Source organism: Hyperolius riggenbachi, chromosome 4, assembly GCF_040937935.1.
Source record: "Hyperolius riggenbachi isolate aHypRig1 chromosome 4, aHypRig1.pri, whole genome shotgun sequence".
Lineage (NCBI taxonomy): Eukaryota > Metazoa > Chordata > Amphibia > Anura > Hyperoliidae > Hyperolius > Hyperolius riggenbachi.
Window position 1 is genome coordinate 401,339,504 of NC_090649.1, and position 13,762 is coordinate 401,353,265.

Sequence of the window (13,762 nt, forward strand, 5' to 3'; positions counted from 1 at the left end):
CCAAGCTGGGATTTAAACTTTACAGCTACTTCCTATGACTACACTATATCCCCAGGATCAAATCTATTCTTCAGATTACCAGCATTAGGTAACTGTGCACAGCAGGCAGTCATCCTGTTCTGTGAATAGTGCTGGCATCACCAGCAACATTGCTGCTCCTATGCAGGCAAATTAAAAAAGGTGGTTAGTTTGTCTGCTACCAGAAACTGCAGCTAATGTTATATTTATTTTAGGTATACATTGCTTTAAAATAGGAATTTTTCAGATTTCACTTCCACTTTTGCAAGAAGCAAAGACTTAGAAGACATCACTTTGGACATGTTTGTGTATGACTTAAGTGACACTGAAGTGAAAAAAAAAACAAAACTTATGATATAATGAATTGTATGTGTAGTACGGATAGTTAATAGAACATTAGTAGCAAAGAAAAGTCTTATATTTTTATATATTTGCAGTTTACAAATTACACTCTGTATTTTAAACTATAAAACAGAGCTAAAGACCCTTTGAACTTTCCTGCAGTAAAACTATAAAGGACATCCAAAGTGAAAAGTAACTTAAGAGATAAACAATTGTATCTATCCTCCTTCTTTTAAAAATGACTTTTTAAGGTATCCCACAGTTTTATTTTATATTTAAATCTACTTTTGAAGTGTTTACTGTTTTGTAGCCTCTTCTCAATGACACATTCATTGAAGTATGCCAGAGCTAAAATCTGTAAACTATTTAACTTTTTATCTCTTTCCTACTCTTAAAAGCCATTTACTGCCAGGAAAGTGCTATATGGCTGCAATTCCTTATCAGTGAGGGTTACGTTATAGTCCGACACCGGTCCCTACCCAGACAGAAATTGTCCCTTGCATAATTGATTTTTAAAAAGGAACACAGCATAATTATGTGTGTGCTTGGCACTGTACATACACATGTCTATCTCATTATGTCACATGTCACCTTGGATGTCCTTTAAACAAATAAGAAACAGTGAGAGACAGGTTGAGAAAAGTGCTTCAGAAAACAGCACTGTAGCCAACCAAGCTTGTTCGGAGAGCTCAGAGAAGCTCTTTAGCATATTTATTTATTTAAGTATTGATACAGCGCAGGCATATTACACAGCGCTGTACAGAGTATATTGTCTTGTCACTAACTGTCCCTCAGAGGGGCTCACAATCTAGTCCCTACCATAGTCATATGTCTATGTATGTATCATAGTCTAGGGCCAATTTAGTGGGAAGCCAGTTAACTTATCTATGTTTTGGGGATGTGGGAGGAAACCAGAGTGTCCGGAAGAAACCCACACAGACATAAGGATAACATACAAACTCCTTGCAGATGTTGACTTGGCTGGGAATTGAACCGGCGACCCAGCGCTGCAAGGCAAGAGCGCTAACCACTATGCCACCCTGCATAGATAACAACTGAAGTTTCTTAACACTTCATGTACTGGAAACAATATGAGACTCATATCTGTGCTACTAATGTTCTATTTCTTAGCTGTACTACACATACAAAGCATTATCTCATAAGTTTATTTTCACTTCAGATTACCTTTAAGCCATGCTTAAAGGGAACCCGAGGTGAGAGGGATATGGAGGTGGCCATATTTATTTCCTTTTAAACAATACCAGTTGCCTGGCAGTTTTTCTGATCCTATGTCTCTAATACTTTCAGCCATAGACCCTGAGCAAGCATGCAGCAGATCAGGTACTCTGACTCAACTGACTCAGGTTTTACTGAATTAGCCATATGCTTGTTCCCGGGTTTTCCTTAAAGGTAACCTTAAAGAGACACTGAAGCGGAAAAAAAAATATGATATTATGATTTGTATGTGTAGTACAGCTAAGAAATAAAACATTAAGATCAGATACATCAGTCTAATTGTTTCCAGTACAGGAAGAGTTGAGAAACTCCAGTTGTTATCTCTATGCAAACAAGCCATTAACCTCCTTGGCGGTAACCCCGTGTGTGACACGGGGTAAGCCGCCGGAGGGTGCCGCTCAGGCCCTGCTGGGCCGATTTTAATAATTTTTTTTTTGCTGGACGCAGCTAGCACTTTGCTAGCTGCGCCAGCACTCTGATCGCCGCCGGCCCCTGCCCGATCGCCGCTATCTGCTGCGGCGCGGGCCCCCCCCCCCCTCCAGACCCCAGCGCTGCCTGGCCAATCAGTGCCAGGCAGCGCCGAGGGGTGGCCCGGGACTCCCAATGACGTCCCGACGTCAGTGACGTCGGTGACGTCATCCCGCCCCGTCGCCATGGCGACGGGGGAAGCCCTCCAGGAAATCCCGTTCTATGAACGGGATTTCCTGATCGGAGATCGCCGAAGGCGATCGAAGCGGGCGGGGGGGTGCCGCTCAGCAGCGGCTATCATGAAGCGAGCCCTCGGCTCGCTACATGATTAAAAAAAATTTTTTTTTAAAAAAAACTGCTGCGCTCCCTCCTGGCGGTATTTTTCATACCGCCAAGGAGGTTAAGCTCTCCGACTAAGTTAGTCATGGAGAGGGCTGTTATCTGACTTTACATTATCTCAACTGTAAGTAAACTGTTTACTTTTTCTCTGTTAGAGGAGAGGTCATTACTTCACAGACTGCTCTGAAAGACTCATTTTGAATGCTGAGTGTTGTGTAATCTGCACATATTATAGAATGATGCAATGTTAGAAAAAACACTATATACCTGAAAATAAAAGTATGAGAATATTTTCTTTGCTGCTAATCTAGTAATTATTCATAGTACACAACCAATTCACTATATCATATTTTTTTTTTCGCTTCAGTGTCTCTTTAAGTCAGATAAAAAAAAAAAAAGAGCTTTACTCACCTGGGGCTTCCCTCAGCCCCCTGCAGCTGATCGGTGCCCTCGCAGCCTCGCTCCGATCCTCCTGGACCGTTTCGCCGTCACCGGCCGTCAGGCTGGGACCGCGAGTGATTCTTCGCATTCCCAGCCACAATATCTCCCCCTATGCTGCTATTGCGGCCTTCCTTGCCACAATAGCAGTATAGGGGGTGCTATTGTAGCTGGGAACGCGAAGAATCATTCGCGGTCCCAGCCTGACGGCCGGTGACAGTGAAACCGGAAGTCGCCGCCGGCAGGTCCAGGAGGATCGGAGCGAGGCTGCGAGGGCACTGATCAGCTGCAGGGGGCTGAGGAAAGCCCCAGGTGAGTAAAACTCATTTTTTTATCTGACCTAAGGTTACCTTTAAGACACTGCTTATGCCAGAAGATCAACAGGGTTGCCAGAAAACTGGCATTGTTAACAAGAAAAAAATATGGCAGCCTCTATATACCTCTCACCTTCCTTTTCTCCCTTTAAATCCACCATGACTGATTTATACCACACCATTAGTAATTACTTTTATAAATGTATAAATATTAATTATGCAACTTTAAAGGGAACCTGAAGTGAGAGGAATGTGGAGGCGTCTATCGTCATTCTCTAATAAACAATGTCAGTTGTGTAACTTCCGGGCCGATGCTCTGCCTCTAATAATATAAGTCACACTGTCCCAGAATGAGCAGGCAGATCAGATGCTTTGACTCGGCTCTGACCCCTCTGGCTGCTTACTTTTTGCAGGTATACAATTTAAAAGCAACTAAACTCAACATGACAGCCAGGTAACTTTTTTTCCCCAAAAGGGAATATAGATGGCAGCCTCCATTTTCCTCTTAATTCAGATTCTCTTTGAGGCCCCTTTCAGGCCTCTTGCACACTGAAAATCACAAATCCTTTTTGCGATTCTGATTTGCGATTCATGATTCCGATTTTCCCTGGATACTATCAACACATGAAGAAAAAGCGCAGCATACAGGACCAATTAAAAATCAGAATCGCATGTAAAATCAGGTCAAAATTGCATGTAGTGAGCAAGAGGCCTTAGGGCCAGTTCACACGAACGCTTGGTGTTGTCCTCCGGCCTTCCATTCTGTGTCATCACGTTCAGGGGCAGCATCGTTGGCATCCACTCGCGATCAGCGGTTGTTGTCCGCACAAGGGGACATGAAGATGAGGCGGTGAATCGACCCTAGAAGCCACATGCGGTTTCTAGGGCCAGCTGAAATGCGCAATCGCCGGTAATCGCACGATGCTAAACTCTCCCATTCACTTGAATGGGAACGTTTAGCCGGCGAGTCCTGGACGCTTGGCGGCGTTTTCCGTGTGAACCAGCCCTTACACTATTGCAAGTGTGTGTTGTGTTACCGTGTTTTACCGCAAGGTAATGCAATGGCAATGCAAGTGTATAGGGTCTTGCGGACTTACCATGTCGCATTGGAAGCTTCTGAAACGAGGTCTGAAGCATGTTAATGTATGACTACCGCAACAACGGAGCGGCAGATGTCATTGGAGTCAGTATGCGATGCTCTTTAAAGAGAAACCGTGTCCAAGAATTGAACTTCAGCCCAATCAGTAGCTGATACCCCCTTTCCCATGAGAAATCTATTCCTTTTCTCAAACGGATCATCAGGTCGCTCTGTATGGCTGATATTGTGGGGAAACCCCTCCCACAGTGTGATGTCAGGACCATGGTCCTGACAGTTTCCTGTCTGTGAACCTCATTGCATTGTGGGAAATACCAGCGGTTTACAGCTGGGTCCAACTGCAAAAAAGGAAGGAGCATCTTCCACTGACATTACCTGCCAGCAGTAAAAATGTCACCATGTGGTAACTGTCAGAATGTAAATCAGGAAGAGGAAAAATTTTATAATGGAAAAACACTGACTAAATCATTTATACATAATTCTTGTAAAAATAAAGCACTTTTTTTATTACATTATTTTCACTGGCATTCCTCTTTAATTGATGTGAGCGTGGTACATCGCGGCCTGCATGCGCAGAGCAACGGGAATCCCAGTGACGTACTTCCTGCTGTCACTGAGTGGGGGCGGTGCTATGCATATGACCCTGTTGGCGCACTCTGCCGCAGAGTCATAAGTTTGTCACTTTTTGCGTTGTGGTGTGATGCCCCAAGAGTTATGAGTTGGGCATGACATTAGCAAGTACAGAATGAGCATGATTCAGGCAGGCACTATTGGAATTGACAGTTATTGGTAGCAGCTGTGTGGATGTAGTAATGCAGTAATATTTTCTATCTCTCAGTGACCCTGGAGCAGTTTGCCCTGGCTGTGGAGTCATGTCCTGTACCGGCTGATCAGCACTTACTGATGGAGGTGAGTGGAATACCCCTGTAATCCACAGCTTTTCTTTATACTTCACATTTTCCTACGCCATATTTATAGGGAACCTGAAGTGAGAGATATATGAAGGCTGCCATATCCATTTAGTTTAAACAATGACAATTGCCTGGCGTCCTGTTGATCTTACTGGCATCAGTCATATCTGAGATTCATCTTCTTATTAGGAATGATGACAAAGTTGCAATAATGAGGTAGCTGTCTTTCATATAATGTGTACATTTGTCATGAACCAGAACTGTACATTCAGAGAAAAATGTGACATTCACTTTTCTAAATGTTGTGTATTCTTATTGTTTTTCCTCTTTAAGTGCTTGCAGTACGTACAATTTGTCTTAAATCCCAGTTCCAGACTTCCAGGACATTTTTGCATTTTTTTTTCTATTGCCGTATGTGTCCCCATTGGAGAGAATTTCTTTAAAGTGGATCCAAGATAAGCTTTTACTCATTGCATAATTGTGTTCCTTTCATATAGTTTATAGGGCAATACTCAAGCCTAATACTTTTTTTTTTATACTGTAATTCCCTATAAACGAAACAAGCCTCAGCTACAGCTTCTCCACAGAGCCTTGGCACTCTAAACCTTAGTAGCAAGGGCTTATGGGACCTCAGTCTGGGCAGGAGGAGGAGGAGATTACTAGCCAGAGATTTTCAGAGCCAACGGGGAGTAGGAGAGGGGAGTGAAGTTTTCACAGGCTGAGGGCTGGAGATGCTATCAGCTTGCCTGTGTGTAATATGACAAACAGAACATGGCCGCTCTCATTGTATCACAGGAATAAATAATCATAAACTGTTGAAGCTGTTTTCAGCTAGATTTACTAAACTTTAGACAAGATATATAGACAAGTTACTTGTTACAGTTAGTTTTTCATCTTGGATCCGCTTAAACCTCCCTAGCGTTATGATTATTTCTGGATTTTAGTGTCTGAAAGCAGTGCTATTTTTTCACACGCTTTTAGACTCTAAAAATCATACTGCTAGATAGATCTGCGGCAGCCCTGCACATTACTCCACCTCCCATGGATCCAGCTCGGGGTCACCGCACTGCGCTGCGGATTTCCAGCCCAAGCCTGACTCGCTAAGGAGGTTAAGGCCCTTTTTACACATGCAGGGTAAATCCTGCATTGCATTACCCTATTTTACTGCAAGGGGCCACAAAATCAATGAAAGTCCATTTAGACTTTCACACTTATTGCAGTCCCTTGCGGTGCGACGGAAGTATCTAAGCTGACGCAAGAGCAACAACACGTTACCGCTGGGAGTGCGTCACTGGGCAGGGGGCGGTGCTATGCATATGACCCTGTTGGCAGACTCTGTTGTAGGGTCATATGTTTGCCATTTTTTGAATTGCTGTGGCATGTGTCAGGAGCATTGCATCCCACCTCAATGCAAAAAAATAGGTGTAAAACCAACCTAAGGCTAGAAGCACACCTGTTTGTCTTTGTTTGCATTTGTTGTACAGAAAAACTGAGAATCAATGTTAATCAATGGGTATGTTCACATTTGAATTCGTTTTTCCTATGCAGAAAAAAAAGCTGACAGCAGTGAAACACGGTGTGCATTTTCTCTATCAATTACATTACCTTCTAAAAAAAAGTGCATGTTTTCCCACATACAGACACACATGGTGTGCAGAAAACGCATGCAGAAAAACGTGCACAGAAAACTGCTTTTTAGCATCTGTAACACTGATGTGTTGCTGAAAAGCAGATAGACGCTCATTAGCGTGCTCTGGCCCTAAGGTAGGACTCCCACTTATAAAACTTTGCATATAAATTGCAAATGTGCCAAAAATTCATTTGCAACACATCAAATGAAAGTTAATTGAGAATTGCACTTTTGCTAAAATTTGCAAAATTGTACCCGCGATTTTGCATGTTCAAAAAAAGTGCACCTTGCAGCATAAATTCCCACATCGCATGCAAATTCCTATTGATTTTCATTAGCTGCGGTAATAAGAACAGGAAAATTCGCATACAATCTCGAATTTCAGTGTGAAGAAAGCGCTTGCAAACCCTCATCACCCCCCCCCCCCCCCACCCTTTTATTAACGATAAGAGTGAACCTGCCTAAATAATACAAACTATTTAGGCACCCGCTCCTGATATTATAATAAGAAGCATGTCTATAGTATCTGGTATTTACATGGTGCAGGGTATACCTTTTTGTTAATTTTGGTGAAGATGATGGCAAGTTGTGTACTTTCAAAGAACTGAATATATTTATGGCTGCCTCACCACCAAAACGCTTTACTTGAGCAAAAAAAAAAACTCATTTGGCATTGCCTTTGTATTTTTTTTTTGTTATTATGTATTATCAGCATTTCATTAGATGGGCTTTTCCCATACAAAGTTCAGGTGAGTGTAACAGGTTAGGCCAGGTACGGACATTAGGGGCCTGAATTCCCTGAATCTTTCTCGAACAGGCTGCTTAACATGTCCAGACATGTCAGTATCACAGCTGAAACTGCTGAGAAGCTCCTTAGTACAGACAACAGGAGCCAAATGTCACACTGTGCAGAGAACAGAGCAAGGCAGAAAAGCACCAAAGACAATACAGGGTAGCATTAGGCGAGGGCAGAGTAGCACAGAGGACAGTGCAGGGCAGTATTAAGAAAGGGCTGAACTGCTCAGGGGACAGTGCAGGGCAGTATTAGGCAGGGGCAGAGCAGCATTGGGTACAGTGCAGGGTAGTATTAGGCAGGGGCAGAGCAGCATTGGGTACAGTGCAGGGTAGTATTAGGCAGGGGCAGAGCAGCACAGGGGACAATACAGGGCAGCATTAGGCAAGGGCAGGGCAGCACAAGGGACAGTGCAACGCAGTATTAGGCAGGGGCAATGCAGCATAGGGGACAGTGCAGGGCAGTATTAGGTAGGGACAGAGCAGCATAGATTACAGTGCAGGACAGTATTAGACAGTGGCATAGCCATAAAGGGGACAGCACAGGGCAGTATCAGGCAGGGGCAGAGCAGCACAGAGGACAGTGCAGGGCACTATTAAGAAAGGGCAGAACTGCTCAGGGGACAGTGCAGGGCAGTATTAGGCAGGGGCAGAGCAGTACAGGGGACATTGCAGGGCAGTATTAGGCAGGGGCAGAGCAGCCCAGGGAACAGTGCAGGGCAGTATTAGGCAGGGGCAGAGCAGCATAGAGGACAGTGCAGGGCAGTATTAGGCGGGACAAAGCAGCATAGGGTACAGTGCAGGGTAGTAATAGACAATGGCAGAGCAGCATAGGGGACAGTGCAGGGCAGTATTAGGCAGGGGCAGAGCAGCATAGCAGACAATGCAGGGCAGTGTTAGACAGGGGCAGAGTAGCATAGGGGACAGTGCAGGACAGTATTAAAGAGAATCTGTACTTTAATATTCTTACAATAAAAAGCATACCATTCTATTTATTATTTTCTCCTGTGCCCCTCTGTGCTGTTTCTGCCACTCTCTGCTGCAATCCTGGCTTGTAATTAACAGTTTTAGGCAGTGTTTACAAACAAACTAACCAGCTTCTAATAGGCTCAGCTAAGCATAGTGTGTGAGTCATTCAGAGTATGCAGGGGGCCTGCAGAGGGTGTGTATCGCTTCTACCAATCACAAGCAGCCCTGCACATTCCACACAATCAAGCTTTAGCCCGACAAACAGGACAGAGGAAAGATACATTGATTTATTACAGAGACAGTGCAGTTAGGAAAGACTGCAGTAAGCCAGAGCAGATTAGAACAGGCATAGGAACTTATAGGATAGAAGAACTAAGGTTGAAAAATTTGTTACAGAGTCTCTTTAAGAATGGGCAGAACAGCACAGCAGACAGTGCAGGGCAGTATTAGGTAGGGACAGAGCAGCATAGCAGACAGTGCAGGGCAGTATTAGGCAGGGGCAGAGCAGCATAGGGGACAGTGCAGGGCAGTATTAAGCAGGGGCAGAGCAGTACAGGGGACAGTGCAGGGCAGTATTAGGCGGGGCAGAGCAGCACAGGGGACAGTGCAGGGCAGTATTTGGCAGGGGCAGAGCAGCACAGGGGACAGTGCAAGGCATTGTTAGATAGGGGCAGAGCAGCATAGGGGACAGTGAAGGCAGAATTAAGCATGTGCAAAGCAGCACAGGGGACAGTATAGGGCAGTATTAGGCAGGGCCAGAGCAGCACAGGGGATAGTGCAGGGCAATATTAGGCAGTGGCAGAGCAGCACAGAGTACAGTGCAGGACAGTGTTAGGCAGTGGCAAAACCATAAAGAGGACAGCACAGGGCAGTATTAGGCAGGGGCAGAGCAGCATAGGGGACAGTGCAGGGCAGTATTAGGCAGGGGCAGAGCAGCATAGGGGACAGTGCAGGGCAGTATTAGGCAGGGGCAGAACAGCATAGGGGACAGTGCAGGGCAGTATTAGGCAGGACAAAGCAGCATAGGGTACAGTGCAGGGCAGTATTAAGAAAGTGCAGAACAGCAGAGTGGACAGTGCAGGGTAGTATTAGGCAGGGGCAGAGCAGCACAGAGGACAGTGCAGGGTGGTATTGGGCAGGGCCAGAGCAGCACAGGGGACAGTATAGGGCAGTATTAGGCAGGGGCAGAGCAGCACAGGGGATAGTGCAGGGCAGTATGAGGCAGGGCCAGAGCAGCACAGGGGACAGTATAGGGCGGTATTAGGCAGGGGCAGAGCAGCACAGGGGATGGTGCAGGGTGGTATTAGGCAGGGACAGAGCAGGAGAGTGCAGGGCAGTTTTAGGCAGGAGCAGAGCAGGTTGAAAGGCAGAGCAGCAGAGGGTTGTTATGAGGCATCCATCTGAAAATGGCACCTGCGAATAATGGCGCACGGTGTTGCCGCTAAACCGTTTGCTGCTTATTGCTATTTAACGTTAAAGCCTTATTGTTATTTAGCGTTAAAGCCTTATCGTTATTTAGCGTTAAAGCCTTTTCGTTATTTAGCGTTAACACACATAGCCCTCTCTGTACCTATCAATAACCCCTAAACCCCCCCCTGGTGGTGTCTAACCCTAACCACCCCCCTGGTGGTGCCTAACCCTAACCACCCCCCTGGTGGTGTCTAACCCTAACCACCCCCCTGGTGGTGCCTAACCCTAACCACCCCCCTGGTGGTGCCTAAACCTAACCACCCCCCTGGTGGTGCCTAACCCTAACCACCCCCCTGGTGGTGCCTAAACCTAACCACCCCCCTGGTGATGCCTAACCACCCCCCTGGTGGTGCCTAAACCTAACCACCTCCCTGATGGTGCCTAACCCTAAGACCCCCCTGGTGGTGCCTAACCCTAACCACCCCCCTGGTGGTGCCTAACCCTAACCACCCCCCTGGTGGTGCCTAACCCTAACCACCCCCCTGGTGGTGCCTAACCCTAAGACCTCCCTGGTGGTGCCTAAACCTAACCACCCCCCTGGTGGTGCCTAACCCTAACCACCCCCCTGGTGGTGCCTAACCACCCCCCTGGTGGTGCCTAAACCTAACCACCTCCCTGATGGTGCCTAACCCTAAGACCCCCCTGGTGGTGCCTAACCCTAACCACCCCCCTGGTGGTGCCTAACCCTAACCACCCCCCTGGTGGTGCCTAACCCTAACCACCCCCCTGGTGGTGCCTAACCCTAACCACCCCCCTGGTGGTGCCTAACCCTAACCACCCCCCTGGTGGTGCCTAACCCTAACCACCCCCCTGGTGGTGCCTAACCCTAACCACCCCCCTGGTGGTGCCTAACCCTAAGACCTCCCTGGTGGTGCCTAACCCTAAGACCCCCCTGGTGATGCCTAATCCTAAAACCCCCCTGATGGTGCCTAATCCTAACCTTGACAGTGTTACATTAAATCCATTCACCGTCTTGCAGATAAATAACTTCTGCAGTTTGGCTTATGTAGGACGCTATTGATAAATAATGTTACTGTGCACAATAACGTCTGCTGTTTGGCAAATTAACGTCACTATTGATAAATAATGTTAGTGTGTGCCACTATTGCTAAATAGCGTTAGTGTGTGTCACTATTGATAAATAACGTTAGTGTGTGCCACTATTGATAAATAGCGTTAGTGTGTGCCACTATTGATAAATAACGTTAGTGTGTGCCACTATTGATAAATAACGTTAGTGTGTGCCACTATTGATAAATAACGTTAGTGTGTGCCGTTTTTCTTCTTTTTTCCCTGTGCGCCATTATTATGCAGTACTAACGATAAATAGCGATAAGCGTATCTTTTTAATGCGGCGCCATTTTTATGCATAGGCGCTATGCGCCATTATTCACTGATCCCTGTTATGAGACGGTGCAGACATTGAGCTGCACAGAAACAGAAATAAAATACCGGTAGCATGTGCTGGTAAAATTAACACCATCAGCATATTGTGTGAGTGAATAGTGGTCACTGGAAACCCCCACCTTTTACTTCTATAGGTTGTAACAAGAGTAATGTTAGCAGCTGAGTTTTAAGCAGTTAAACGTAACCATATTTGTTGCATATTCTGTTTCGAGTCATTGGAAAAATGCATTATTCACACATAGAACTTCACAGCTTATATGCATTGGATAGGTTGTCCTGAATTTTGCTGCATTTTCCAACACAGCAAGCATGCAGGAAAAATGTACTGCCAGTTCACACTAATGTGCTGTCCTGCACACTGCATTGCAGGATACTGATCTGAATTTGTTACTTAAAAAAAATACAACACATCTAAGAGTCCTTTCACACTGTGCACGTTGCATTGCAATAGCCTCACAACACAACGGTGGCGAAAAGTCGCATTAGACTAATCTTCAAGACTTTAGCTCAAATATTCTCAGTATTCCACAGCCAGGATGAGGGATTGTCTTTTATATAAAGGTCAGGGCTGGCTACTCACATAGGTTTGCTTTACCATATTCAGTTTTGTCACTGCTTACTGCATGATGGAGGAAAACACCACTCTGTTTTTTCTTTTGCTAGCACCATCCCAGCTTTGTGACTCCACATGTCATGATATATCCATGCTGTGAGACATTAATGGTGCATTCACACTATGCACGTTGCGCTGTGTTATAATTTAAGTTAAGTCACACAGCAGAACTCTGCAAAAGGTCCTAAATGAGCCGATCCATATCATGTAAGCTCTGCAATTCATTGGGTGCAATACACCCAGGTTTAAAAAAAACGGATTCCCCGCAACATAAAATTGCAATGCAGGTACGATTTCCGTAGACAGCTAGCAGGTGCCGGCAGTCTACAGAGGCCGATGCATGCGTGAAAAGTCCCAGAAAATACGTAAATATGTAAAATCGTCTACATAAACCCACAACAGGCAATTTAAGCGAACACAATTGTAGCACCTCCCTAAGGAAAACCTTTTTGAAGACACATTATAGTGCCTTTTGGGAGGTTCCACCTTACATTCTGTGATGTCACATTGGACAAGGAGTGGGGGAATATATTGGTTGGAGTACACAGACAGTAGCAAAACTCTAACTGTTGTTTTGGCTGACCTCACATTAATATGTTTTAACTACCAATGCAGTTCACGGCAGTATATCTACACCCCACAGGACTTCAGTTCCTGCTCAGGGGCGTAGATATTAATCTATTGCCGCGAAACAGTCGCCGCTGTCCCCTTTAATTGATCCAAGTCCCTGTGTCAAGGATCACCGGCATCAATGAGATGCCTGCAGTCATTGTAACTGCCGAAGTAACACGTCCACGCATTACTTCCTGTTCGCATACTAATAGTAGCCACAGGAAAGTAATGTGCAAGGACATCTTGTGGCCAAATAGTAAAATTACACCTATACACATTTTTATATTTTTTTATATAAAGACCTACACTTACATTTAAAATGAACTCCTTACCTCCCACTCTTTAGCATAGTTACCCCAAAAAAACTTTTGCATAAAAAAATGACAATTTAAAAGAAAGCATAAATAGTTACCTTAGGGACTGAACTTTTTAATATGTATTTCAAGAGGGTATATTTCTGTTAATTGTGAAATTATGGGCTTGTAATTAGTGGTGGACGCAAAACTGAAAAAAAATGCACCTTTATTTTCAAATAAAATATTGGCTCCATACGTTGTACTCGGGAAATATTTTAAATGTTGTACTAAACGGGATAAATGGGCAAATAAAATGTGTGTTTTATTACGGTAGCATGTATAATTTTAAAACTATAATGGCCGAAAATTGAGAAATAATTAATTTTTTCCATGTGTTCTTAATTTTCCTGTTAAAATACATCTAGAATAAAATAATTCTTAGCAAAAAGTACTCCCCAAAGAAAGCCTAATTGGTGATGGAAAAAAAAGATATAGATTGTTTTTTTGTGTTAAGTAGTGATAAAGTTAATGGTGAATGAATGGGAGGAGCGCTGAAAGGTGAAAACTTCTCTGGTGCAGAAGGGGAAAAACCTCTTAAGCTAGCCATACATCTAGCGATTCTGATTCAATAGATAAAGAGATCAACTTTATTAAGGAATCGACTTTAGTGTGGTTGATCGAAGGTCGATGGACTAGTGACCCACACATTACAAACAATATCTTTCGTGATTCACCTTCACATTTGATTTGACCGATGTTGCGTCTCCATGCTCTGAATGTAAAAATCGATTCAGAGTTGATTGAATGACAT

The 13,762-nt window shown here is 44.7% G+C and overlaps 1 protein-coding gene across 1 annotated transcript in view; it reads left to right on the forward strand.

Moving 5' to 3' along the window:
* ACOXL (acyl-CoA oxidase like) overlaps positions 1 to 13,762 on the forward strand; it is a 486,411-nt gene that overhangs the window by 366,351 nt on the left and 106,298 nt on the right. Inside the window, exon 17 of the mRNA XM_068232279.1 lies at positions 5,090 to 5,160. Coding sequence (XP_068088380.1) covers positions 5,090 to 5,160 — 71 coding nt within the window. The remainder of the gene's footprint in view (positions 1 to 5,089; positions 5,161 to 13,762) is intronic.